At 51.8% G+C, this 27988-nt stretch overlaps 1 protein-coding gene across 2 annotated transcripts in view; it reads right to left on the bottom strand.

The window, feature by feature from the left end:
* SCARF2 (scavenger receptor class F member 2) overlaps window positions 1–27988 on the bottom strand; it is a 94887-nt gene that overhangs the window by 64842 nt on the left and 2057 nt on the right. For both annotated transcript variants that reach the window (XM_054006296.1, XM_054006298.1), the window contains exons 2-3: window positions 9783–9841; window positions 286–387 (exon numbers count right to left, since the gene is read on the bottom strand). In XM_054006296.1, the coding sequence (XP_053862271.1) occupies window positions 286–387; window positions 9783–9841 (161 nt within the window). The remainder of the gene's footprint in view (window positions 1–285; window positions 388–9782; window positions 9842–27988) is intronic.

The raw sequence follows: 27988 nt of genomic DNA, 5'->3' as shown, positions 1-27988 counted from the left end.
CAGCGGGCATCTTTCCCAAGTGCATTTTCTAAAGGAAAGAGCACAACATGCAAAAGGGCCAATACCACATCACACACTTAGAGGGCGTGTGCAGCGGGGTGAGTTAACCCCGCGCTCCCTGGCTGCTTTTATCATCAATACTGCAGGAGCAGAGCTTTGGCACTCTGACTTTACTGCGTATGCACTAACCCGAGCTTGGCGGGGCTGTGTTACTCAGCTACGGGACAGGGTCAGGACTGAGGTAAGAGCTGCTGAGGCCAGCTCCAACAGACGCCCGATACTCACTGGTGTCACAGTTGGCCCCGAAGTATCCATGGCGGCAGCGGCACTCGCTGGGTCTCACGCACACCTCGTTCTCCTTGCAGGTGAAATTCCCCTCGCACACGGCTGCCAAGAGAAAGGAGAAGATGTGGTACAGTGACGGGGCAGGGAAAGGCAAAGCCGGGGCTTGGCACTCTACACTAGAGAAGGGGAGGGAGGAAGTCCTCCAGCAGTCTGGGAGAGTCGGCACTAGGCAGCACCACCGCTCTCCTCCCCAGCCAGTGGCACCAGGGCAAGGCCCCGGGTGGAGGTGGGATCCTGGATGGAGCCAGGAAGCAGCGGCAGAACAGCAACTGGTGCCTCAGTGCTCCGCGGACTGCTGCCTTCTGGCCACCTGATAAGGTGCTTTGGGTGGAAGATCAAGGACACCAGGGTGGGAGAAGGCAAGAGTCCAGACTGGGGCAGTCAGGGTGATCAGATGTCCCAATTTTATAGGGACAGTCCCGATATTTGGGGTTTTTTCTTATATAGGCATCTATGACCCCCCCACCCCGTCCCGATTGTTCACACTTGCCCTCTGGTCACCCTCGGTGTGGTGCTGGTCTAAGAGAAGGGGGCTGCTCCCCCTTCTTGCCCTGGAGTCGGGCAACCGCAGTCTCACAGGACTCCGGGTGCCACACTGAACCCCGCAGCGAGGGCTCGGCTGGCAAAAGCGGGTGCCATGACACTCTGGGATCTAGCAGGAGCTCTGCCTGGGGAGGGGAGGGGCAGAGGCCTAGCTGACAGGGAGGCCCTGCCCTGGCTCTGGACGAGCGACAGGCCAAGGGTGCTGCAAGAGGGAAGGATGGAAGTCACCTGCAAAACTCTGGAAGGAACATGGCAGCTACAGGTAGAAAGGGCCAATCCTGTTACAAACCTAAATGAACACAGTCATCAAAAGCAGCGTCAGCCAGTCATCGTCAGGGGATGAGGGGATGCCAGCCTCCAGGCCTTGGGAATGCCAGGCAGCCTCTGGCAGACACAGCTAAGGCAGCGCCTGGCAGCCCGGAGCCAGATGACTCAGCCAGGTTCTCCCCCCACCCCACCCCCCCCGGAGCATCTCAGGGTGAGGAGGGAAGGGTGCCTGCCTCCTTTGTCACAGGCGCTGACCTCCAGGAGGCATCACTTGCCCTGGCAACAGCACACCACACGGATTCGGCTGGGGCATGGCACGGGGGCAGGGCGTGGGTCAGTCACCTCTCCTCAGCCACCTGGGTCCAGCAAAGCCAGCCAGGGTCAGCAAAAGGCTCTCCGTGTCTTCTGCTGGAGACCGCTCCCTGCCTGCGCTGGCTCTGACCCTTCTGCTCTGGGAGGAAGCTCCTCCTCCGTCCTGGCAGCCAGCAGCAGCGTGTTGGCACTGCCCGGGGCTAGCCCGAGGCTGAGGAGAGCTCCGGCTGGGGGCAGCACAGGTATCCTGTCCAGTGCTCGATGCTGTGCCTGGCTCCTGTTCTCCCAAGGTGGCCTGGCTGGAGCCCCACCTGCCCCTGACCAGGGGTAGAACCTCACTGGTCCGCACTCAGAAAGGGGCAGCATGACTCCATGGTGCTCTCTAGTCCGGGTGTGCCTTCGCTAGGCACCTCCGCCCTTCCTCCCGCATGGGGACCGGGCTGCATCGATCCGTGCGGTGGTCACCTCCAGGCTGCATTACTGCTGCATGCTGCGCATTGGGCTGAGTGTGGGCGACATGCAAGAGTTGCAGTCTGAACACAAGGCAGCAGTCCCTCAATGGGCCAGGCTGCCGTCAGCACAGCTCTCTTGGGCTCAGTCCCTTCCACTGGTTCTGTCCACAGCCTGCAAAGCCAGCAAAAGGCCAGGTTCCAGCTACCTCCGCAACCACATCTGCACCCATGACCAACAGCTATGCACAACGTAACTCACAAGCCCCAGCCGAAGCCCACGAGAGCTGTAGGTAAAGCGTTGTCAGTCACCAGCAGAGCCCCCTCACCCAGGAAAGGGAGAAGAGCAGGGGACTCCATACAGTCCATCTTACCTGGGAAGCTTCCAGATGCTATAGTGATGGATATTGAAAGCCCTCAAAGAGACAGCTAGATTAGATAAACCAGACTAGTGGTGACAACAGGCCTAGCGCTGAGGAAACCTGGATCGCCTTCCTGATTGACTCCGACGGCTGTGAGACCTTGAAAGAGGCTTCCAGATGGAGACACTAAGAGGTTAATGAATCCCCCACCTCATGGAAGCATTTTGAGAGTGTCAGATAAAAGTCACTAAACAAAGTATCATCATTAGCCTTAAATGCAAACCTTGAGGTATTGGTTTGTTATACTGTTCCCTTCGTACATGCAGGAGATGCAAAGGGGCTCTCGTAATTTTCCTGCAGGAACCGTAACCTCTGAATTCCCTGGAGTCGTGTGATGCATGCTCAGCGTGAATGTTGCATTCGAGCGAGGCTGTGCACAGAACACACATAGGCAGGAAGCCTTTCCTCCAGCACTAACACGCAGCCGCTGAGCAGCCCAGAGCAATACCACACAACAGGAAGTCAGGGATACTGGGGCCAGCTGGAACTGCGGGAAGTTTTACAGGAATCCAAAAATAGCCTCCCAAAGTTTCACAGCCGCGCTCTGGGAATGCAGGTTCCAAGAACTCTCAATCCCCACACACTCACTCATGCAGAACTGAACTTGACAGAGACGCCGAAAGCCGAGCGTCAGTCCCCAGGGGAGCTTTGAACCGCTGACAATAGCCGATTGATTGTAACAGAACCTTCCGATGACCCTACCCTGGAGTAGCCCTGGCCAGAGCTCTCCTCCAGAAATGAAGAGCATGCCGTGGAATACCCACTATTATCCTGCCATATCGAGGACGTGCTTTAGGTTACGGCCTTGCCTTCCACAGGAGTGAGTGTCCACAACAGAGTGTCCACAACAGAGCCCCAAATTCCCATCACTTGCTTCTTCCACTCACTGCAGACACGCTCAGGCCGAATGTCAGGCACTGGAGCTGTAGCAACGTTCACTGAAGCTCTTCATGTTCCACACCTGCGGCCTCCTTTTTCTTTCCAGCCCCCTGTCTTGGTACCCCCTCCTTCACTTCTCTTCCTCTTCCCCCCCTCAGAGATGAGGCCTCTCTGGTAGCTACATCATCTCTCCACGGGAGCTGGGCAGTACACTCTGAAACCCATCAATCTACTCCCAGGACTATCCAAACACTGGCCGATACAGAGTCGTGGGAGGCATCTGAGGGGCAGAAGGGGCTGCCCCCAAAGAACCCCTCAACCCTGGCACAGAGCGTAAGTGGCCAGCGCAGAAGCTGAGTTTCATTCTCCTGCCAAGGCCCAAATGAGGAACCCAGTGTGTGACAAGGACCCAAAATGAGGAACACTGCAAAATGATTCATGCAGGACAAACTGCTGTGGGCTTCTTCCCCTGAGTGTACATGTCTCTCTTGGCTTGGCTTTACAGTGGATGTAAACGGCTGTCAGCAGTAACAGCGAGGAGACCCCAAATCTAGGTGGACGGGCAGGGACTAGTGCTCGGGGCCACCTCTCGCAGGGGAAGCCAGACACTGCTTGTGGAACTGCCATCTGCACTTTGCTGTCTCCCGGAGGCAGCTGGCACCGTGCTGGGAAGGGACGTCAGCTGTGACTAGCTGTCTGAGGGGAGCCCAGCTCCAATCCATCGGCTGCAATGCCACTTTCCCAAGTTGTCATAACTATAAAGGGAAGGGTAATAGCTGTCCTGTGTACAGTACTATAAATCCCTCCTGGCCAGAGACTCCAAAATCCTTTTCCCTGTAAAGGGTTAAGAAGCTCAGGTAACCTGGCTGGCATCTGACCTAAAGGACCAATAAGGGGACAAGATACTTTCAAATCTTGGGGGGGGAAGGCTTTTGTTTGTGTTCTTTGTTTGAGAGTGTGTTCGTTCTGGGGGACTGAGAGGGACCAGACATCAATCCAGGTTCTCCACATCTTTCTAAACAAGCCTCTCCTATTTCAAACTTGTAAGTAAATAGCCAGGCAAGGCGTGTTAGTTTTCCTTTGTTTTTCTCAACTTGTAAATGTACCTTTTACTAGAGCGTTTATCTTTGTTTGCTGTACTTTGAACCTGAGACTAGAGGGGAGTCCTCTGAGCTCTTTAAGTTTGATTACCCTGTAAGGTTAATTTCCATACTGATTTTACAGAGATGATTTTTACCTTTTTCTTTAATTAAAAACCTTCTTTTTAAGAACCTGATTGATTTTTCCTTGTTTTAGATCCAAAGGGGTTTTGGATCTTGATTCACCAGGAGTTGGTGGGAGGAAGGAGGGGGGATGGTTAATTTCTCCCTGTTGTAGATCCCAGGGGGGGGGGGGTTGGAACTGATTCACCAGGAGTTGGTGGGAGGAAGGAGGGGAATGGTTAATTGCTCCTTGTTTTAAGATCCAAGGGGTTTTGGATTTGTTTTCACCAGGGATTTGGTGAGGGTTTTTCAAGGCTTCCCAGGGAGGGAATCCATTGATGGTGGCAGCCGAACCAGAGCTAAGCTGGTAGTTAAGCTTAGAAGTTTTTCACGCAGGCCCCTACATTTGTACCCTAAAGTTCAAAGTGGGGATCTCAGTCCTGACATGGTGGCAGCGGTGGGATCATTTTAAACCCAAAAGCCAGTGAGATTTTTTTTTCCTTCTAGCTGCTTGGAAAGCCGAGCTGGAAGTAGATAGATGCATATCTTATCTCTCCTTGCCTGAAGGCAGAGGTGTTAAGTTTTTTTTACAGGTCCTTTGTTAAGAGAAGGGTTCAATTAGCAAATGACTGGTAAAAGGTATTTACAAGCTGAATTGTTTTTTTTTTTTCTTTTTACATCCTCGGGAGTAGCTAGTTAGAAAGTTACTGTTAACTCTGCAGCAGCCAGAGCTGAGAGCTTCCCAGTTTGTCAACTGCAAAGGGGGTTACCCAGCACAAGAAAACAGGAAAATGACTACCAAAGAAGTAGCTAACAAAATAGAACTGGCCAAACTAGAAGCAGAAGAAAATGAAAGAAAACATCAGAGACTGCTTCAATTAACAAAACTCGAGACAGAGCAGAGAGAAAGAGAAGAAAAAGCCAAAGAGGAGGCCCACAAGAGAGAGATGGAGCTGAAAGAAAAAGAGATGGAGGAGAGAGAAAAAGAAAGGAAGCATGAACTGGAAGTAGCAAAGGCTAAGCAGGATGCACCAGCCAATGCTAACAACCCCCCTCCAGGTACCACTTCCCATCCCAGAAAATTCCCCATCTACAAGGCAGGTGATGATACTGAGGCCTTCTTAGAAAATTTTGAAAGGGCCTGCCTTGGATACAGCATCACTGCAGACCAGTACATGGTAGAGCTGAGGCCGCAGCTCAGTGGACCCTTAGCAGAGGTGGCGGCTGAAATGCCTAAGGAACACATGAACAGTTATGAACTTTTTAAAAACAAGGCCAGACTCAGAATGGGGCTAACACCCGAGCATGCCCGTCGGCGGTTCAGAGCCCTAAAGTGGAAACCGGATGTGTCATTTACCCGTCATGCCTACCACATTGACAAAAATTGTGATGCCTGGGTATCAGGAGCAAATGTTAAATCTCTGGAAGATCTGCTTTCCCTAGTAAAAATGGAGCAGTTTTTAGAGGGTGTTCCTGAGGAAATAGAAAGGTACATCCTAGATAGGAAGCCCAAAACTGTAACTGAGGCGGGGGAGATTGGAGCCCAATGGGTGGAGGTGGCAGAAAAGAAAAAAACTAGTAGCAGTTGGTGCGAATATCAGAAGGGGCAAGCCGAAACAAAACCTTACCACCGGGGACAACCCAAGGCCCCACCCACATCCCAAGGGAAACCCCAGACGCCTTCTCACCCCATCACACCAGTCTCCACCAACCAACATCGTCCCGGTGATACCTTAGCAGGGCGATGTTTTAAATGTAATGAACTGGGACATATAAAGGCTCACTGCCCCAAGAACCCCAACCGATTACAGTTCATTACACCCCAATCACACCAAAGATCCCCAAACCCAGATGCCTCTCTCATACCCTCGGAGCGAAGGGAAACCTTGAGAGTGGGCGGAAAGAAGGTTACTGCCTGGAGGGACACTGGGGCTCAAGTGTCAACTATCCACCAATCCCTAGTGGACCCCAAACTCATCAACCCAGAGGCTACAGTGACAATTCAACCCTTCGTGTCACAATCTGTAACCTTGCCTACAGCCACGTTGCATGTCCAGTACAAGGGCTGGTCAGGAATGTGGACTTTTGCAGTCTATGACAATTATCCCATTCCCATGCTGCTGGGGGAAGATTTGGCCAACCATGTGAAGGTAGCCAAGAGGGTGGGAATAGTCACCCGCAGCCAGGCTAAGCAAGCTTTCACCCCCATCCCTGTTCCTGAGCCGTCCACCAGGGCCCCGTCTGTGTTACCGGAGACCCAGACAAAGGTGGTGGAACTGGATCCCCTGCCAACGACTGCAACAGCCGTAGTGGATCCAATCCCAGAGACCCAGCCAAAGCCAGTCCCAGAACCGGAACTGGCAACGCAACCAGCACCAGAACCATTGCCAGCCCTGAGTCCAGCCCTTGCAAACCCGTCTACAACTCCAACGCCAGAGGGCACCAGCGAGCCTGAACTGGCAGAAGTAGCAGATAACCCTACCCAAGAGGCTCAGCCAGAGCCTGAGATACCACATAGTGCACCAGCGGACAGCGGTTCACAGTCAATGGAAACAGCCCCAGCACCTGCATCGCTTCCAGAGGGACCAAGCCCCAGTCCACAGTCCAAGGAGGAACTGATGTCTCCAGCATCAAGGGAACAGTTCCAGGCCGAGCAGGAAGCAGATGACAGCCTTCAGAAAGCTTGGGCGGCGGCGCGGAGCACCCCACCGCCTCTCAGCTCTTCTAACCGATCCCGGTTTGTTGTAGAACAAGGACTTTTATACAAGGAGACTCTTTCTGGTGGGCACCAGGAAGACTGGCATCCTCAAAGACAGTTGGTAGTTCCCACTAAGTATCGGGTAAAGCTCTTGAGCTTAGCCCATGATCATCCCAGTGGCCATTCTGGGGTGAACAGAACCAAGGACCGGTTGGGGAAGTCCTTCCACTGGGAGGGAATGGGCAAGGACGTTGCTAATTATGTCCGGTCTTGTGAGGTGTGCCAACGAGTGGGAAAACCCCAAGACCAGGTTAAAGCCCCTCTCCAGCCACTACCCATAATTGAGGTCCCATTTCAGCGCGTAGCTGTGGATATTCTGGGTCCTTTCCCAAAGAAGACACCCAGAGGAAAGCAGTACGTACTGACTTTCATGGATTTTGCTACCCGATGGCCGGAAGCAGTACCCTTAAGCAACACCAGGGCTAAAAGTGTGTGCCAGGCATTAACAGACATTTTTGCCAGGGTAGGTTGGCCCTCCGACATCCTTACAGATTCGGGAACTAACTTCCTGGCAGGAACCATGGAAAACCTGTGGGAAGCTCATGGGGTGAATCACTTGGTTGCCACCCCTTACCACCATGAAACCAATGGCCTGGTGGAGAGGTTTAATGGAACTTTGGGGGCCATGATACGTAAATTTGTAAATGAACACTCCAATGATTGGGACCTCGTGTTGCAGCAGTTGCTTTTTGCCTACAGGGCTGTACCACATCCCAGTTTAGGGTTTTCACCATTTGAACTTGTGTATGGCCGTGAGGTTAAGGGGCCATTACAGTTGGTGAAGCAGCAATGGGAGGGGTTTACGCCTTCTCCAGGAACAAACATTCTAGACTTTGTAAGCAACCTACAAAACACCCTCCGACATTCTTTGGCCCTTGCTAAAGAAAACCTAAAGGATGCTCAGGAAGAGCAAAAGGCCTGGTATGATAAACATTCCAGAGAACGGTCCTTCAAGGTAGGAGACCAAGTCATGGTCTTAAAGGCGCTCCAGGCCCATAAAATGGAAGCGTCGTGGGAAGGACCATTCACGGTCCAGGAGCGCCTAGGAGCTGTTAACTATCTCATAGCCTCCCCCACCTCCAACATAAAGCCTAAGGTATACCATGTTAATTCTCTTAAGCCCTTTTATTCCAGAGAATTAAACGTTTGCCAGTTTACAGCCCAGGAAACAGATGACGCGGAGTGGCCTGAAGGTGTCTACTATGAAGGAAAAAAGGATGGTGGCGTGGAAGAGGTGAACCTCTCCACGACCCTGGGACGTCTGCAGCGACAGCAGATCAAGGAGCTGTGCACAAGCTTTGCACCAATTTTCTCAGCCACTCCAGGATGGACCGAACGGGCATACCACTCCATTGACACAGAACTCCAGGAAGAAATCACAGCCAGTGTGGAACCGAACATCCAACACTATCTGTGATTTGGGGGGCGTGTCATAACTATAAAGGGAAGGGTAATAGCTGTCCTGTGTACAGTACTATAAATCCCTCCTGGCCAGAGACTCCAAAATCCTTTTCCCTGTAAAGGGTTAAGAAGCTCAGGTAACCTGGCTGGCATCTGACCTAAAGGACCAATAAGGGGACAAGATACTTTCAAATCTTGGGGGGGGAAGGCTTTTGTTTGTGTTCTTTGTTTGAGAGTGTGTTCGTTCTCGGGGACTGAGAGGGACCAGACATCAATCCAGGTTCTCCACATCTTTCTAAACAAGCCTCTCCTATTTCAAACTTGTAAGTAAATAGCCAGGCAAGGCGTGTTAGTTTTCCTTTGTTTTTCTCAACTTGTAAATGTACCTTTTACTAGAGTGTTTATCTTTGTTTGCTGTACTTTGAACCTGAGACTAGAGGGGAGTCCTCTGAGCTCTTTAAGTTTGATTACCCTGTAAGGTTAATTTCCATACTGATTTTACAGAGATGATTTTTACCTTTTTCTTTAATTAAAAACCTTCTTTTTAAGAACCTGATTGATTTTTCCTTGTTTTAGATCCAAAGGGGTTTTGGATCTTGATTCACCAGGAGTTGGTGGGAGGAAGGAGGGGGGATGGTTAATTTCTCCCTGTTGTAGATCCCAGGGGGGGGGGGGGTTGGAACTGATTCACCAGGAGTTGGTGGGAGGAAGGAGGGGAATGGTTAATTGCTCCTTGTTTTAAGATCCAAGGGGTTTTGGATTTGTTTTCACCAGGGATTTGGTGAGGGTTTTTCAAGGCTTCCCAGGGAGGGAATCCATTGATGGTGGCAGCCGAACCAGAGCTAAGCTGGTAGTTAAGCTTAGAAGTTTTTCACGCAGGCCCCTACATTTGTACCCTAAAGTTCAAAGTGGGGATCTCAGTCCTGACACAAGTGAACAGGAGTTTTGGGATATGCCCACTGCCCTGGGTGCGCTCGGCGTCCTGCAGACATCCACTGTTTCGCTGCTGGTCCCTGCCTCGCCCCCAGGGCTAGCTCTGATCAAGGAAGGAAAGGTGGGTCCCCCTGGACACAGAGCTCTGAGCAAGGCAGGCTCTGGGGGAACCGCACTCAGATACAAGGGGGCTGGGAACGCCCTTCAGGGATGGGAGGACAGGTGGCTCTGAGGAAGAAGCAGTGGCTAAAGAAGGGATGCTGGTGCTTACCTATTAAACACTCGTCTCCTTGTTGCCTCCATCCTGGGCAGCACACAGACCCAGAGAAGCTGCACAAAGGAAAACACAAAGGTCTGGTTACAATTCTCACGTGCCTCGGTCCCTCTGCCAAAGGCTTCCCCTTCCTCTGGAGAGAGCTCGCTCTCCTGCGTGAGGGGCCACAGCTCTGAGAGAGCCACCCTACCCCAAGGGCTTGAAGTGAGCCAGGAAGGCCCAGGCCTCCACTTTAAACCCCAGCAGGCAGGCCGGTTTGAGAGGAAGGCAAATATCTGCAGCCAGTGGCTGCAAGTCCTGGCCGACACAGGGGCTGGGGCACTCACTCGTGGGCTGCTCCGCTCCCCCCCACCCCTTGGCGAGTACTTTGGGGCAGATCTCCTCCTCCTCGAGGGTTGTCCAATGCAGGGTGCTGACGGCTACAATGCAAACCAAACAAAAGAAATGCAGCCGCAAGGAGTCTCGAAGCCTGAGTCAGCTGATGCGCGCTCCCCTTCTGGGGCTAAAAAGAGCAGTGTGGACACATTTCCGCTTGAGCTGGGGCCCAGGCTCCGAGACTCTCCCCAGGTTTCAGACCCCAGGCTCGAGCCCAAGCGGGAATGGCCACGCTGCTAATTTCAGCCCCACTGCACAAGCCCCGTGAACCCGCATCATAGAACCCTAGGGTTAGAAGGGACCGCAAGGGTCATCTAGTCTGACCTCCTACCAAGATGCAGGATTTGTTGGGTCTAAACCATCCAAGACAAGTGGCTCCAGCCTCCTTTTGAAACCTGCAGCAAAGAAGCTTCCACGCCCTCCCTCGCGTCAGTTGACCTGGGCTCTGTGACTTGCTCCACAGAGTTTTTCTTTGCAGTGTCGATGTATTGTATGAGGCTGGTCGGAGGATAAGCAAGGGATGAGGCTTTCAATAGGCTACCGCCGCTCACACCCATATCTCGGCCTCATCTGCCCCAGCTGGTGCAGTGGAACAAACCACCATGTGTCTGCATGAGATGGGGCCTGCCGGTGTGTGAGCTGGCAAAGGACCAATCCAGATGCCTGAAGTGATGCTAGGTTGGGGGAAGACGCGGGAGGAGCTGGAGAGGATACCAGCAACAGAGGGGCCGCAGTCTTCACAGGAAATCTTTGTCATCCACATTTCCCATTTGAAAATGGAGTTACCACGACGGTTTCATTTCTTCAGAAATCTCCATTTTGAAAAATATTCAATGGAAACTTCAGAAGAAACGCCGCCCGATGCCTGGCCCAATGAAACGGGGGGAGGGGGAGAGGTGTCTTTCCATTTTTCTGCATAGCCTGTTTTGATTGGCTAACTCAGTCACATGCTTTCTAAACAAAAACATCTCGTTTTCAGCATCCCCCTTTTGAAAACGAAATACAGTTTTTCTACAAAAAGTCGCACAATAATGAAAAACTGGAGCTTTGAGGAACACCCGGAGCCCAAATGTCTTCACCTCACTCAGATCCATAGAATCCTTCTACTTCTTGACCAGCTCCAGTCAGCCAGCAGGGAGGGGAGAGGGTCTGTCACACAGGTCTGAAGTTAAAGCCGCGGCAGAGACCAGCTGCAGTGGAGAGGGCACTCTGAGTATGTCTACACTACAGTAACACACCTGCAGCTGACTTGGGCTCCCGGGGCCTGGGTTGTGGAGCTATACATTTGCAGTATAGAGGTTGGGGCTCGGGCTGGAGCCCAGGCTCAGAGACCCTCCCCACGTTGCAGGGTCTCAGAGTCTGGGATCCAGCCTGAGTCCGAATGTGTTCACTGCACTTTGATAGCCCCACCGGCCAAACCCTGCAAGCCCAAGTCAGCTGACCTGTGCCAGCCGTGGGTGTTTTACTGCAATGTAGACATACCCTCTGAGTCCATACCTAGTGAGAGGGGTCAGTCATTTTCTGTTAGCCCATCAGACAGTGACCCAGGCCTTCGTTACCAAGATGAGACTGGACTAAACCCAACTCCTGCTGTGGCCCAAACGTCACTTGCAGCTTCCACTTGCTGTTACAGAAACTGCCCCAGGAACATTGACCTCTCACTGCTTCAAGCCTACGTACAAGGGAGCAGCTGAGCCAGCCAGCCCGTCATTCTGCCTGGCCCCTTGTCTCCCAGAACTTCCCTACTCCAGTCTGCTGTTTCCTCCCTATCCAAACTTGGCATCTAGAAGCTGAACAAGCAGCTTCTGCATTGGTCCCAGCTCAGCTTCCTCCAGTCAGGCCATTTCAAAGCAGCCCAGCTGGTCTTCTAAGCGCTAGACTGGAGTAGCCGGAGGTTCCCCTTCTGAGACTCACGGGGAGTTGCTCATCTGTTGCTCTCTCAGGCAACGTTCTGTTCTGCAGACCATGTGCGAGACATCTCCTGTCACACACATTTGGCAGCCTTGTCCCAGCTCTCATACACTGTGCGTGTTTGTGTGTGAAAGAGAGACAGTTGGAAATTGTCAGGGACGGAGAATCCACCATGACCCTTGGTGAATTTTTCCAGTGGCTGATTACTCTCACTGTTAAAAATGTACACTTTCTTTCCAGTCTGAATTTGTTTAGCTTTAGCTTCCTGATATTGGCTCGTGTTATACCTGTCTCTGGTAGGTTGAAGAACCCATTATTAAATATTTGTTCCCCATGTAAAAAGCAACAGAGGGTCCTGTGGCACCTTTGAGACTAACAGAAGTATTGGGAGCATAAGCTTTTGTGGGTAAGAACCTCACTTCTTCAGATGCAAGACTTCACTTGCATCTGAAGAAGTGAGGTTCTTACCCACGAAAGCTTATGCTCCCAATACTTCTGTTAGTCTCAAAGGTGCCACAGGACCCTCTGTTGCTTTTTACAGATTCAGACTAACACGGCTACCCCTCTGATACTTGTTCCCCATGTAGGTACTTATAGATGGCGATCAAGTCACTCCTTAACCTTCTCTTTGTTAAGCTAAACAGATTGAGCTCCTTGTGACTGTCACTAGAAGGCAGGTTTTCTAATCCTTTAATCATTCTCATGACTCTTCTCTAGACCCTCTCCAATATTTCAACCTGCTTCTTAAACTGTGGACACCAGAACTGAACACGGGATTCCAGCAGTGGTTGCATCAGTACCAAATACAGTGGCAAAATAACCTCTTCACTCATAGTGGAGATTTCCTTGTTTATGCAGCCCAGGATCACATTAGCCCTTTTGGTCACAGCGTCACACTCGGAGCTTGTGTTCAGCTGATTATCTGCCAAGAGCCCCAGATCTTTTTCAGAGTCACTGCTTCCCAGGATAGAGTCCCCCAGCCTGTACGTACAGCCGACATTCTTAGTTCTTAGATGTATGCAGTTACATGTAGGCATATTCAAATGCATATTGTTTGCTTGCACCTAGCTTAGGCAGTGACCCAGACCGCTCTGTATCAGTGACCTGTCCTCTCCATTTTTTACCCCAATTTTTGTGTCATTTGCAAACTTCATCAGTAATTATGTTGTCTTCTTCTAGGTTATTAATAAAAAATGTTAAATAGCGTAGGGCCAAGGACCGATCGCTGCGGGACCCCACTAGAAACAGACCCATCCGATGATGATTCCCCATTTACAATTACATTTTGAGACCTGTCAATTAGCCTGATTTTAATCAATTTAATGTGGGCTGTGCTCATTTTATAGCTTTCTAGTTTTTTTAATCAAAATGTCATGTGGTACCAAGTCAAATGTCTTACAGAAGTCTAAGTATATTAAGTCAATGCTATTACCTTTATCAACCAAACTTGTAATCTCATTAAAAAGAGATACCAGGATAGTGACAAGATATATTTTCTATAAACCCATGTTGATTAGGGTTACCATACGTCCTCTTTTTCCCGGACATGTCTGGCTTTTCGGCACTCAAACCCCCGTCCGGGGGGAATTGCCAAAAAGCCGAACATGTCTGGGAAAATGGCGGCTCTGCTCCTCCCCTGACTCTTCGGCTCTGTTTAAGAGCCGGGCTGCCCGAGCGCTACCGGCTTCGGGCAGCCCCCATGCCTCCGGACCCTGCGCCGCCGGAGCCCGGGAGGGGAAGTGCCCGGCTGGGGGCGCAGGGTCCGGAGGCATAGGGGCTGCCCGAAGCCCAAGGACTACCGGCTTCACGGTTTGCCGGGCAGCCTCCAGACCCTGCGCCCCCGGCTGGGCGCTTCCCCTCCCGGGCTCCAGCTGCGCTGGGGAAGCGCCGGCCAGGGACGCAGGGTCTGGGGGCTGCCCGGCAAACCGTGAAGCCGGTAGTGCTCGGGCAGCCCTTTCCGCGGGGCTGGGAGTGGGAGGGAGGGGGGTGGAGTTAGGGCGGGGAAGGGGCGGAGTTGGGGCGGGGCTGGGGGTGGGGAAATGGGCGGGGCCAGGGCCCGTGGAGGGTCCTCTTTTTTATTTATTAGATATGGTAACCCTAATGTTGATTGGCATTAATTATATTATCCTCCTTGAAATCTTTACTATTTGAGTCCTGCAACAGCCCCTCCATTATCTTATCAACATCAGACCAACAGGCCTATAATACTTGGGTCATCCTGTGACCTTTTTAAAAAATGGCACAACTGAACTTTCTTCCCGTCTTCTGGAACTTGTCTGGTGCTTCCAGACTTAGTGAAAATCAACGTTAACAGTTGAGCAAGCTCCTTAGCCAGCTGTTTTAAAACTCTTGGATGCAAGTTAACTGGACCTACTGATCTGAAAAGTTGAATTTTAGTAGTTGCTGTTTAACATACTCCTGAGACATTTGTGGAACAGAGTGTTATTATATGGTAGGATGACATCATCTGTTTTTTCCCCAAATACAGAACAGAAATATTTAATGGACACTTCTGCTTTTTATTGATAATTCTGCCATTTCCATCTAGTAATGGACCAATATCATTTCAGGATTCTTTTTGTTCCTAATATACTTTAAAAATTCCTTCTTATTATCCTTAACTCTGTTGGCCATAATTTCTCTGTGTGTCCATTTGCCTCCCTTATCAATTTTCTACAATTCTAGCTTCTGATCTAAAGTTACAAAAAACTTCTGATCTATATTCATTATTCTCAACTTCTCCATTCTTCCATTTGTTTACACACACACACACCTGCCTTCACTTCCCCTCCTAGCCAGGCCATTTTTTAACCAATATGGCCTTCTTCCTCGATTGTGGCTCTTGGGCATCTAGTAAAGTGATCTTAAACAATTCCCAAATATCATTCATGTTTTTCTGATTAAATTCTTCCTCTCAGCTGATCTGGCTTATAATTGTTTTCAGCTTTGTGAAATTGGCCCTTTTAAAGCACCAAGTATATACATCATTGATCTGGACTTTATTCTGTTTGCACATTAAAAATATAGTCAACGCATTATCACTTATATCTAAGTTACTATTAATTTTTAATTGTGATCAGTTCCTCTTTATCCATCAAGACAAAGTCTAATATAGAGTTCCCCCATGTTGGATGCAACACTTTTTTCATGCACAGCTGCGTGCAGCTGAGGGGAAGGTCAGACCTTAAGTGTCAGAGAGACGCTCCCAAATACAGAACAGAAATATATTGCTGTGATGATTTAGAGCCAACTGGGAAGTGTCTGTCTCCCCTCTTCCCCCTAGTTTGGAGGTGGGAAGAAACACAGTCTCTAATGGCACCAGGAGCCTCTCTAGAGCTGGTCTGAAATTTTCTCTCACAGGAAATACTTTTAAATGCATTTTTTCTAAGTTCTCCATGAATAATTTTTCATTTTTTCAACAAACACACATCAAAATATTTTCAGTTTCTAAACCCCCCAAATTTTACCAGAAACTGAACATTTTTACCAAAACAAACAAACAAAATCTGTTTCTGTTTTTTTCAGTTAAAAACATTTTGAGAGGAAACTGTCCAATCAGTTCTAAGTCTGTCTCTTTCAAATGCAGCAACTAAACCAGCAGCCCCCCCGGCCTCCTCACACACACAGCACACCAGTGCAGGGCCTGGAGTGAGCGCCAGGAAACACTGCATCCCTCATGGCCAGCGGAGGAATTTCTCCAGCTCACACCAAAACGTCAGAACCTGGACAGCTTGTTTTAATGCAGCTCAAAGGCCCCTTCTGGGCCGGATCTGTAGCCGTTTATACCTCATACAAGGCACAAGCAGCGAAGAATAAGCCACCTCCGGCCTAACAGCAGTTCTCGATAGCTCATCATTAACGTTGCATGGACTTTACTTATCCGATTCGCCTCCCTGGTGCCAGCATCTCCACAGCAGCAGGACTCTGATGTGACCTGTGTCAGCTTCACTCCTGCTCCAATTGTCGAAGCGCCATGTGCAGCAGAATCCGAGGCGTGTACTCAAGCCGCCATTGCTGCTGGAGGAGTTACTTGTGGGATGGCCAGGACAGTGGCAGAGGTAGACACACAGGAACACGGACATTGCCAGACAGGATCAGACAATGTCTCGTCTAGCCCAGTGGCCTGTCTCTGACAGACGCCAGTACCAGCCAGGGCCGGTGCTACCATTAAGGCAAACTAGGCGGTTGCCTAGGGCGCCAAGATTTGGGGGCACCAAAAAGCGGTGACTCCAATTTTTTTTTTACAGTGTTCCTGGGCTGGGCTGCCGGCGGTGCGCTGACACGTGCAGCTCAGACTCCCTCTCCCAGCGCAGCGGCCGCTCCATGCAATTATTGTCATTGCCAGCGGGGGCGGCATGCTCGGGGAGGGGGCGTAGCAGAGGTGAGCTGGGGTGGGGAGCCCTGCGACAGCTCCCCCCCACACCCTGAGGCTCCCCCCCCCACGGCAGCTCCCCACCCCCCTCGGCCCGGGGAGCCATGCGGCAGATCCCCACCCCAGCTCATCTCTGCTACGCCCCCTCCCCGAGCGCGCGGTTGCCGCTCCACTTCTCCCGCCTCCCAGGCTTGTGGTGCCAATCAGCTGTTTGGTGCCCCAAGCCTGGGAGGGGAGGAGAATTAGAGCAGGGGCGGCGTGCTCAGGGTGGAGGCGGAGCAGAGGCGAGCTGGGATGGGGAGCTGCCGCACGGCTCCCCGGGGGGGGGGAGGCGGGAGCTGCTGCGGGGGGACGCCTCAGGGCGGGGGGCGGGGGCGCAAGGTGGAAGTTTCGTCTAGGGCACGAAACTTCCTTGCACCGGCCCTGGTACCAGCTGCTTTAGCGGAAAGGGCAATAAACCCCTAGTGGGCAATACTGGCCATTGGGGAACTTGATGGATGTCTGCACTACCAATATTAATGTTAATCTGCTTTTGATTCCTGCTCAGCTCTTGGCCTTAGCAGTATCTTGCGGGGGTGAGTTCCAATGGTCAATAATGCACCATGTAAGAGAGTATTTAGTTGTCAGTGTTAAATTTGTTGCCTTTCAATTTCATTGGACGTCCCTTTGTCTGGATTTACTATCTCAAGGTCTTTCATTATCTCATATATCCCTAATATGTGCCCTCTTATTCATCTCCTTTCTAACTAAGCAGTCACAATCACTTATGTCACTCCCTTAGGGTTCTATCCTGCCACCCATCACTCTAGAATCTAAAAATAAACAGCAACAGTGAAGAATCGAGTGGACTTCATGGGGTTTCTGGCTCTTCCTCCTTTTCAGGATCAAACAGTCTCTGCTTGCAGCAGGGTAGTTGCTTTTCACTCTCCTTTCATACAGAAGTCTCTCCCAGCCTCTGATCATATTTATCACCCATTTCTGGACATGTGCTGCATCGGTGTAGCGCTTCTAGTGCAGTCTAGCCCTAAGGCACCTCTCTCCCCCCATTCATTGTACAGGAGCTCAGGCTTCGTGAATCGTAGTGTGTTCCTGTGATGTGATTTTCTAGGTGCCTAAAAGTTAGGCACTGTCATGCTGCGCCTAAGTTCCTGTGTCACTCAAGGCCCTAAATAACTACATCATTTTTGCAAATCTAATAGATTAGTGAGGCAGGATTTTCCTTTGCAGAAACTGTTCAGATTAATCCTTGTTATATCATGGTCATGCAGATGTTTTGTAATTCTACTTTTAGTTATCGTTTGAGCTCGTTTTCCTGGTCTTGAAGTAAGGCTAACTGGTGTGGACCAATTTGACCCTCCATTCTTATAGGGGAGCAGATGTAGCCATAACCAGGAGGTTACTCCTTGCAGTGAGGAGAATGCAGGGGTCTCATGGGAGCGTGTGCAGAAGAGAAGGTGAAAAGTTGTCTATAACTTGGATTGCCAAACCAGGCTGTGTCGGGGCTCAATCATACAGGTCACCCCACTTGGCTAGTGCAAGACTGCTCCCTGTTGGACGTACTAGCATTGTGATCAGTCCAGTTTTCAATATTCCAACTGACAGGATCCCCATCACAACCCCAGGCAGGCGCTGCCCCAGTCTGAGCAGAGGATTATCCTGATAGTCAGACTAAATTTACTCTTCCATCCCACTTCTCCTCATTATGCCCTCTTCTATTTGGAAAACAATACCCCCTCGATAGTGTTTAACTTGCTGCACGCAGTCACTCCAGCTGTCTCCTTCTCATGGAGGATTTGAGGTTTGGGATTAATTTCCATGACCCTCCCGGCTCCCAATTATTAGCTGCATTTCCCCAAAATTCATCCCGTTTTGTTATAATGAAAATTGGACTCTAATGATAGTACATAACTAGAGTTTGTTCCTACCACAGTAGAATCACCCACTTCAGAGACAATGCTCCAGAAAACCCCAGTTATGGGAGAAGTTCTAATCCTAAGGAGTAGATGAAGGAACATTTTACATTTCTGTAGTGCCTGTTACCTCATTAACGTAAAGCAATATACAAACTATATATTTTATCCAGGGATCGCTCACCCACCACTGAAACACAGCCGCCTCTGGGGGGGAATGTGGCCTTGCACATAGTGCACAGCAACGCTTCACAAAAGGAGGCAGGGAATTCAGAAGGCTGTGGAAAATGGTCTAGTTAAAACTGCAGAGGGAATTTAGGGATGCAGAATGTGACTATTCCAGTCCAGGTGGAATTTGGATAGGCCAGGTTTAATACCCGGACTCTGAGGAAAAGGCACAGGGGGTTTACAAACAACATTATTCTCCTTTTCAGAAAAAGAAAACAACAAGGCATTATAGGATCCAAGATCTCAATAAGCAACTTCAGGACATAGGGAAGGAACACTCGGTTCACAGAGCATACACTCAGCAGCCACTGCCGCGATACAGCCGATAAAGATGCTATGGCCCTCCAATGAGCAGAAGTGGACAGGACCTCTGCTAAACACCAAAGAGTAACAAGTGACAGGAATGTAGAGGCCTAGGGGGCAGGTCTACACTACAGCCCTAAGTTGACCTATGTTAGGGCATGTCCACACTACCCTCCTTCTGCCGGTGGTGCACGTCCTCACCAGGAGAGCTTCCACCGACTGAAAAGGGGCAGTGTGTGTGTGTGTGGGGGGGGAGGCTCTCAGCTCCGTGCAGTTCCCCACTGGGAGTCCAACTGCCCTTCTGGGCTCTCAGCTTCTCGCCTCCCAGACGGGGAAAGGGAGGGAGGAAGGGGGGGAGGTACCTGGGCTTCTCAGTTCCCTGAACAGGGAGCCTTTGGGTAGCAGCCGGCATGGAGCTGAAAGACAGCCAACAGCCCATGTAAGGAACGCAGTGTCTACATGGACACTGTGTGGCCCAGACTAGCCCAACATAAGCGTTAGGCCTCTGGCAGAGGTGGAGTTATGATGTCGGTGTAGTAGGGCACTGCCATCGGCGGGACAAGGCTGTAGTGTGCGTAAGGCATATACTGGAAGCAAGCCCCAGGGCTGCTAAGCCCTGACGCCCACCATCATAAGCAACCCCATCATACAATCCCACTCCTACATTTGTCCAGCTCTCTCTTAAAACCAATTAAGTTGTTTGCCCCCACAACTCCTATGGGGGGCTGTTCCAGATCCTCACCCCTCTGATGGTGAGAACCTTCTTCTAATTTCCCGCCTGAATTTGTCCCTGGCCGGTTTATCCCCATTTGTTCTTGTGCCAACACTGTCCTTTAGCTTCAATAGCTCTTCCCTCCCCCTGGTGTTTATCCCCCTGACATATTTAGAGAGAGAGCAATCGGCCCCCCTCTGAGCCTTCTTTTGGTGAGATTAAACAAGCCAGGCTCTTCCCATCTCCTCTCAAAAGACAGCTCCTTCATTACCCTGACCAGCCCTGTAGCTCTTCTCTGCATCTGGTTCAGTTAGAAAAAACAGCTACTAACCTTTGTGTCACTGCTGTTCTCCGAGATGTGTTGCACATGTCCATTCCATGTTAGGTGTGCACACGCCGCAAGCATGGACGCCGGAAATTTTTCCCTCGGTGGTACCCATCGGGTCAGGTCTAGCACTGATACTGAGTGCTCATGCGCCAGTATAAGGGGTCTGGCCTACCCCACATCCTTTCAGTTCCCTCTTGCCAGCCAACTGCGACAGAGGGGTAGGACAGTGGGTCGGGGAATGGACATGCACAGCACATCTTGAAGAACAACAGTTACAGAAAGGTTAGTAACCGTTTTTTCTTCTTCAAGTGCTTGCTCATGTGAGGTCCATTCCACATTAGGTGACTCCCAAGCAGCGTCATAGGAGCTGGGATTGGAGTTCATGGACATGCTGATTGCAACACGGCTCGACCAAACTCGGTGTCATCTCTAGCTTGCTGGGTGATGGCATAGTGGGAAGAAAACGAATGTACCGACCACCAAGTCGCCACTCTGCAGATGTCCTGGATTGCGATCTGGACCAGGAACGCTGCTGAGGAAGCTTGCGCTCTCATAGAATGGGCCATCAGTATAGTCAGTGGCAGGACACACGCCTGCTTGTAGCATATGCGGATGCACGATGTGATCCGGGATGAATCCTCTTGAGATGAAATAGGCTTCTCGTCCTGTCCGCTACCACCACAAAGAGCTGCTTGGATCTGCGGAACGGTCTTGTCCTCTCCATATAGAAAGCCAGGGGGCGTCTAACATCTGGTGTGTGGAGACATTGCTCCTCCCTCCTCGCGTGCGGTTTTGGGAAGAAAACCGGCTGGAAAATAGCCTGATTATTGTGAAACTGCGAAACCACCTTGGAAGGAATGTGGGGTGAGGGCGGAGCTGTACCTTGCCCTTAAAGAAGACTGCGTACAGGGGTTCTGATGTAAGGACCTGGATCTCTGAGACCCGCCTGGCCAAAGTGATAGCCACCAGAAAGGACACCGTCCAAGGAAGGTAAGACAAGGGGCATGTTGCCAGTGGCTCAAATTGGGGCCTGTGAGTTTTGAGAAGACCAGATTTAGGTCCCATGGGGGAATGGGCTCCTGCATCTGAGGGTATAGTCTTTCTAGGCCCTTGATAAAACGAATGGACATCTAATGCAAAAAAACCAATCAGCCATCCACCATGGAACATGGCCAGGTGTATTTTAACTGATGAGATTGCCAGCCCTTGCTATTTCAGATGGAGCAAATACTCCAGAACGGTCTGCAGTGACAGCCGGGCGGGTGAGAGACCTTGCTGGGAAGACCAAATGGAAAAACGCTTCCGCTTGGAGAGGTATGTAGCTCTGGTAGAAGGGTTCCTGCTAGGTAGTAGCACCTGGCGGACTTGCTCGAAACAGGCCGGCTCCTTGGGATTTAATCCTGGAGCTTCCAAGCTGTCAGGTGGAGGGCACTGAGGTTTGGGTGGAGTATCTGACCATGGTCCTGTGAGATCAGGACCAGGAGGAGAGGGAGCAGCATCGGAGTCGCTAGTGAAAGACCTAGCAGTGTGGCAAACCAGTGCTGGGGCGGCCAGGCTGGGGCTATGAGAATGACTTGCGCTCTGTCCCGCTTGCTCTTCAGCGGGACCTTGTACACGAGAGGAATGGGAGGGAAGGGGTAGAAATGATGCCATGTCCAAGGGACCAGGAAAACATTTGTGAGTGAGCCTGGGCTGTGGCCTCGCAGAAGCAAAATTGGTGACATTTCCTGTTCTGTTTGGTCACAAACAAGTCTATGTGGGGAGTCCCCAATCACTGGGAAACGACCCTTACTACATTGAGGTTGAGAGACCACTCGTGGTGACTGGAGAAAGATCTGCTGAGGGGATCTGCCAGCTCGTTCTGGGCTCCCGGAAGCTGAAAAGCTTTGAGGTGGATAAAGTGCTTTAAGCAAAACCTCCACAAGCAGATAGCTTCCTGACAGGGAGGAAGAGCGAGCGCCTCCTTGCCTGTTGAGGTAGAACATGGCTGCCGTGTTGTCCGTGAGCACTAGCATGTACTTGTTTGCCATGTGGGGTAAGAACACCTGACAGGCCGCAGGTGAGCCCCCCATCCTAGTTCTGACACATCCAAGATGCAGGATAATGAGGGCTGGGGCCTGGAGAAGGGGATGCCTGAGAGGACCGACAGAGGGTCTCTCCACCAGTCAAGGGAGGCAAGGACCGGGGCAGGTGCTGTGAGCACCAAGTCCAAGTGGTGACGGCTTGGCGAGTACACTGAGGCCAGGCAAACTTGAAGGGGTCTGAGGTGTACTGCACTAGGTATGTGCACGCGGCCATGTGACCTACAATCTGAGGCAAAAACAGGCCATCGTGACCGGGTGGGCCTTGACCTGCTCTGTCGATGATGCCATTGTCTGGAAGCGGGTTTCTGGGAGGAAGGCCCCGGCCTGGGAGGAATCGAGCACTGCTCCAATAAACTCTATCCTCTGCACAAGGGCCAAGGCAGAGTTCTGTTCATTTATAAGCAGGCCCAGTGCTTGAAGGGATGGCTGTATGAGGTGGATACACCTCTACCTCGATATAACGCTGTCCTCGGGAGCCAAAAAATCTTACTGTGTTATAGGTGAAACCACGTTATATCGAACTTGCTTTGATCCGCTGGAGTGTGCAGCCCCGCCCCCCCGGAGCACTGCTTTACTGCGTTATATCCGAATTCGTGTTATATCGGGTCGCGTTATATCGGGGTAGAGGTGTATTAGCCTCCACCTGGGCCTCGGACTGGCCTTTGACCAGCCAGTCATCAAGGTCTGGGTAGACTTGGACCCCTCATCTTCTCAGGAACGCCGCTACCTCCATGCATTTCGTAAAAACCTGTGGGGCTGCCAACAGGCCGAACAGGAGAACCGCAAATTGGTAGCGAGTCTGGTTTCCTGAGAAACCTTCTGCAGCCTTGGAAAAGTGAGATGTGGAAATAAGCGTCTCTCTAATCGAGGGCAGCGCAGCAGTCCCCTGGATGCAGGGCGGGAAAGATGGAGGCCAAGGAGGCCACTTGGAACTTCAGCTTTTTGAGGTAGCTGTTGAGGCATTGCAGGTCTAAAATAGGTCGGAGAGCACCCTGGGCCTTTGGAATTAGGAAACAGTAGTAGTAAAACTCCCTCCCTCTTAAGTCCTGAGGAACCTTCTCCATGGCTCCCACTCAGAGGAGGGCTGGCACCTCCTGGGCTAGCAGTTGCTCATGAGACGAGTCCCTGAAGAGGGACGGGGAGAGAGGATGGAGGGGAGGAGTGGAAATACACTGGAGTGTATAACCCCTTTCCACAGTGCTCAGCACCCAGTGGTCTGTGGTGATATGAGACCATGCCGAGCTGAAGCAGGACAGGTGGTCTGAAAACAGCAGAGAGACAGGATCCGGTGACACAGCAACTGGAATAATGCCCTTGGGCGTCCCGTCAAAAGTTCTGCTTAGCTGCCCCTCAGTATCTGGGCGGGGTGGGTAGGGACGCTGAGGCAGACGGGGCCAGTTGCCTGCGTCTAAAATCCCTGATCCGTTTCTTTTGCAGGTCCTGATGGGGCAGTAGAGCCAAGAAACGGGTAGAGTGCTGGGGCCTGAAGTGCTTCCTCAAAGGCGCCAGAGCGTAGAGACCCAGGGACTTGAGGCTGGCTCTAGAGTCCTTCGGGCCATGGAGCTTTGCATCCGTTTGCTCTGAGAAGAGCGAAGCATCTTCAAACAGGAGATCGGGAAGGGATGGCTGGACCTCCATCAGCAAGCCGGAGCACTGGAGCCAAGAGCACCTGCACGTGGCCACTGCAGAGGCCCTGGGTCTAGCCTCCGAGTCTGCTGTGTCCAGGGTGACTTGCAAGAAAGCCCTGGCTACAGATTTCCTCTCCACCAGAGCGGAGAACTCCTGCCTGGACTCTTGGGGAAGCGAGTCCTTGAATGTTGACAAAGTCCCAGACCGTGAAATCGTACCTTCCTGGCAACGCCGGCTGGTTGGAGATACGGCACTGTAAAGCCGGTGCAGAATAAAACTTTCTACCAAAGAGGCCTAGTTTCTTTGAGTCCTTCGTCTTGGGGGGGACGTTGCTCCTTGCAGCCCTGGTCTGGAGGGGAATACAAATACTCATACCCCTGGGTGGGAACAAAGTACTTCTTTTTGGCCGTCTTTGAGTGGGAGGCAGGGAGGATGGGGTTTGCCACAGAGCTTTAACAGGTCCCATGATGGCCTCATTGAGAGGTAGAGCCACCTTAAACGGGGCCTCCACGGTCAATATATCGACCAAGCTGTGGGAGGACTCTTTGACTACCTCCTCTTCCAGCCCGAGGTTTGAGGCCAGGGGGCACATTCTCCCTTCTGCCCACCGGCACTGCCAGCAACGGCTCTTGTGCTGCTGGCAACAGCGGTACAGAAAGCGCCAGCAACTCTCGGGCTGCACTAAACGCCTCCAGGGTGCACAGTACCGCGATTATATTGGTGCTGCACTGTCCCTCTGGCGCTGATGATGGGGATCGGACTCTACGGAGCCTACGTACAGGACGGAATCAATGGTACTGCCCGCGGAGCAGGGCGGAGGAGTGGCCAGACTCCACTGCACTCCCCGTGCCTGGCCTTCCTTAGAGTCTGGGAACGCCACCTCTTGGCCAGCTGCTTCTTCCGTTTCTTCCTCAGCACCAGTGAAGGGGAACAGCGCTGAGAGTCTCTCACAGTGGGAGGAGCACTCCACACCGACACGGAGGGACTTGGTGTTGAGTCCGACCGACTCGGCTCTGAAGAGGATCAGAGCACCACCTCCATCAGGAGCAACTTCAACCTGGCCTCCATTATACACTTCTTTATACACTGCTTGAACAGACAGCAGATCTGACAGTGATCCCTGATACGAGTCTCACCCAAGCACTTTAGGCAACTGGAGAGTGGGTCTCCCATAGGCCTTGATGCAGAAGGCTCAGGGCTTGAAGCCCAAAGACTGAGGCATGCCTCATGAGGTGCTGGGGACAGATGAAACTTTGCTAACACCACTAGAAGCACCAACTAACTATGTATAACAAACTAACAATAGTCCAAGCAAGAAATAAACAACTGGGATAGAACGAAAACAGAGAAAATGGAGTAAAACAGAGACCACTGAGTACAGTCAAAACAAGAACAGTTCCAGCGACAGTCACGGGCGATAAGAAGGAAATGAGAGGATGTGGGGTCAGCCAGACCCCTTATACCGGCGCATGAGTGCGCGGCACCAGAGGGCGCTAGAGCCAATCTGATGGGTACCACTGAGGGGAAAATTTCCAGGACTGTGCTCACGGTGCACACACCTAATGTGGAATGGAACACGGACGACCAGAAGTGTACAGTGTTCCAGGTGAGGTCTTACCAGCGCCTCGTACAATGGCATTAATACTTCAATATCTTTGCTTGAAATGCCTTGTCTGCAGGGCCGGTGCAAGGAACTTTCGCGCCCTAGGCGAAACTTCCACCTTGCGCCCCCCCCCAGCCCTATGGCAACTCTCCACCCCCCCTCTGCCCTGAGGCGCCCCCCCCCCCCCCAGCAGTTCCTCCCCCACCCCGGGAACCGTGCGGCAGCTCCCCACCTCAGCTCACCTCTGCTCTGCCTCCTCCCCGAGCATGCCAACCCCGCTCTAATTCTCCTCCCCTCCCAGGCTTGTGGCGCCAAACAGCTGATTGGCGCCGCAAGCCTGGGAGGTGGGAGAAGTGGATCGGCGACCGCACACTCGGGAAGGGGGCGTGGGAATGATGTAAAAAAAAATTGGGGGCACCGCTTTTTGACGCCCCCAAATCTTGGCGCCCTAGACAACCGCCTAGTTTGCCTAAACGGTAGCACCGTCCCTGCTTGTCTGATACAACCTAGGATCGCATTTGCTTTTTTCACAGCCGCATCACATTGGCAGCTCAGAGTCATCCTGTGATCGACCCATACACCCGGGTCTCCTCCTCCTCTGTCACTTCCAAAGGATGAGCCCCCAGCCGGTAGCAGATATTTGTATTAGACCCTAAGTGGATGATCTTGCACGTTGTACTATTGAATTTCATTCCATTTCTGTCACTCCAGACTTCAAGATCATCCAGATGTTCCTGTATAATCTGCCCATCCTCCTCTGCATTGACAATGCCTAGCTTTGTATCATTAGCAAATTTCATTGTCACAATCCTACTTTTTGTGCCGATATCATTACTAACAACACTGAATAATGGGTACCCAGACCAATCCTGGAGGAACTCTACTAGTAACCACCACAGTGCATAGGGGTGGGAACCTCCCAGGAAATGTATGCCTCCTTCTTGGGGTTTCTAAGTGCCGCTGACATTAGGATGAGTAGATTTTAAAAATGTACAGATCAGGTCCCTCTCAGGTAGACTAGGTGCGGGGGGGGGGGCAGCAGCAGAGTGGGGGATGGCTGGGTATGGGGGCAAGGCACTGGTACGGGGTATGCAGGGCAGAGGGTTAGTGGGCGATCAGGGCAGAACGTGGAGGGGGGTTAGAAGGTTGGATTGGAAGAAGAGGAGCCACCTTCTTCCCTCTACCCTGTCCTAGCCAACACACCCCCATCAACTCTCCTATCTTTCAGACCGGATATTGGGATTCATTACAGAGGTGGGTGGGGGAGAATGACTATTTACTAGCTGTCCCTTTCCCAGGGTGCTGCCCTCCCCCCCCGCCGCCCCCACACTCCTACCCAACCTACCTACTGTATTTATTATTGCTATTAGGGAGCACCTAGAAACTCCAGCTGAGATTGTGGCCCCTGGCACCGGGCACTTCACAGGCTCTGCAATAAACAGGTCTTGCCCAGAAGAGCTTCCAGTGGTTATCCCCACTGTAGAGACCAGGAAATGAGACATCTACCCATCCACCCTGCCTCCCCTGCCCACCAGGAGGCAGAACCAGAATAAGGCGCTAAGGTGGGGAAGGGTCACGTTCAAGGCATCCTGCGGAATATAGTTTACTCTGGTGGCCAGGGCACCAGGTGAGACGTGGCCTCCCTGCAGAGAGTGGGGAGGTGCCAGGCAGGGCTCCCTCAGTTCTGGCCTGCCCCGGAGAAGGGATTTTGTTTCTACTTCTCAAGCACTGGTTCTCTTGCTGCACCTGGAAGCAGGCTCCAGGCAAGTCCCTCCCTTTGAGTGCATCTGGAAAACACCAAGGGCTGGATGTGGTCTCTCTGCTGGCTTTTGTTGCATTTTTGGAATGAAGGTGGCTGAAGGGAGGTGGCGGGGAGGGGGGGGGGATACTCGGTAGTTTTTTCAGAAAACTGGAGGGTTTCCCCCCTAAATAGCAAATGTGAAACTCTCTATTCCCCCTGCAGCAAGAAGGCCAACTCCTAAGTGAGCACATGGCTGGGATCTGAAGCCTGTTCTGGTTCATAAACTGTCTCACTAGAAAATGCTGCCTGTAATTTGAGGAGAGGGCACTAGAGCTGGGAAGGTTTGCTCAATGAGCCCATTATCCAAGCCCCTTGAGAGCCCATGAAAGGTGTGTGTTGTTCCTGTAGTAGCTTGTGGACTCACTTGACCTCACAAGCCGCGATACAAAAGGTGAATATATGCCCTGTCCCCAGGCAGCAGCCCACCCCCAGCACAGGCCAGGGGCTAGAAAAGAAAGGGGCTTTTCCTTCCCGCAAAGAGCAGATCTCGGCTCCTGCCCCACAAACCAACCTGCTGCTTGAATGTCTGGTTTGTTGGCAGTTCTTCTGCCCCCCTTCCCTCCTCCCTCTCCAGCCGCATGCTGAAAATGAGACCCTGCTTCAAATCCAGGGCTGTGGAGCAGTTGGGCTTGTGAAAACAATCTGCAGCGTCAGGGATACAATCAAATGGGAGGAAGTGGTGGCCTCTAAGCAGCTGTTTGGAGAGCGAGGCAGGGACTCTAGCAACTCCCTGGAGTTCCTGGGCCTTGCTAGAGGAGTCAGACGCTCTGGCAAGGCAGTTGGAGAGGAAACAGCACCAACCCTCGGCGTGCCAGCCCCCGTGGGCTCCACCGCAGCTCGTCTAGTGACCAGGAGAGTCGGGACATTTCAAACCAAAATGAAAGTCTCCTTGATTCTCTACTGCTCCAGCCCATGGGCGATCTAACCCCAAGAGTGGACCAGTGACC

The sequence above is a fragment of the Malaclemys terrapin genome, chromosome 16 (genome assembly GCF_027887155.1).
Source record: "Malaclemys terrapin pileata isolate rMalTer1 chromosome 16, rMalTer1.hap1, whole genome shotgun sequence".
NCBI classification, from domain to species: domain Eukaryota; kingdom Metazoa; phylum Chordata; order Testudines; family Emydidae; genus Malaclemys; species Malaclemys terrapin.
Note: the sequence above shows the minus strand (reverse complement) of the source record. Positions and strands in the feature narration are given on the sequence as shown.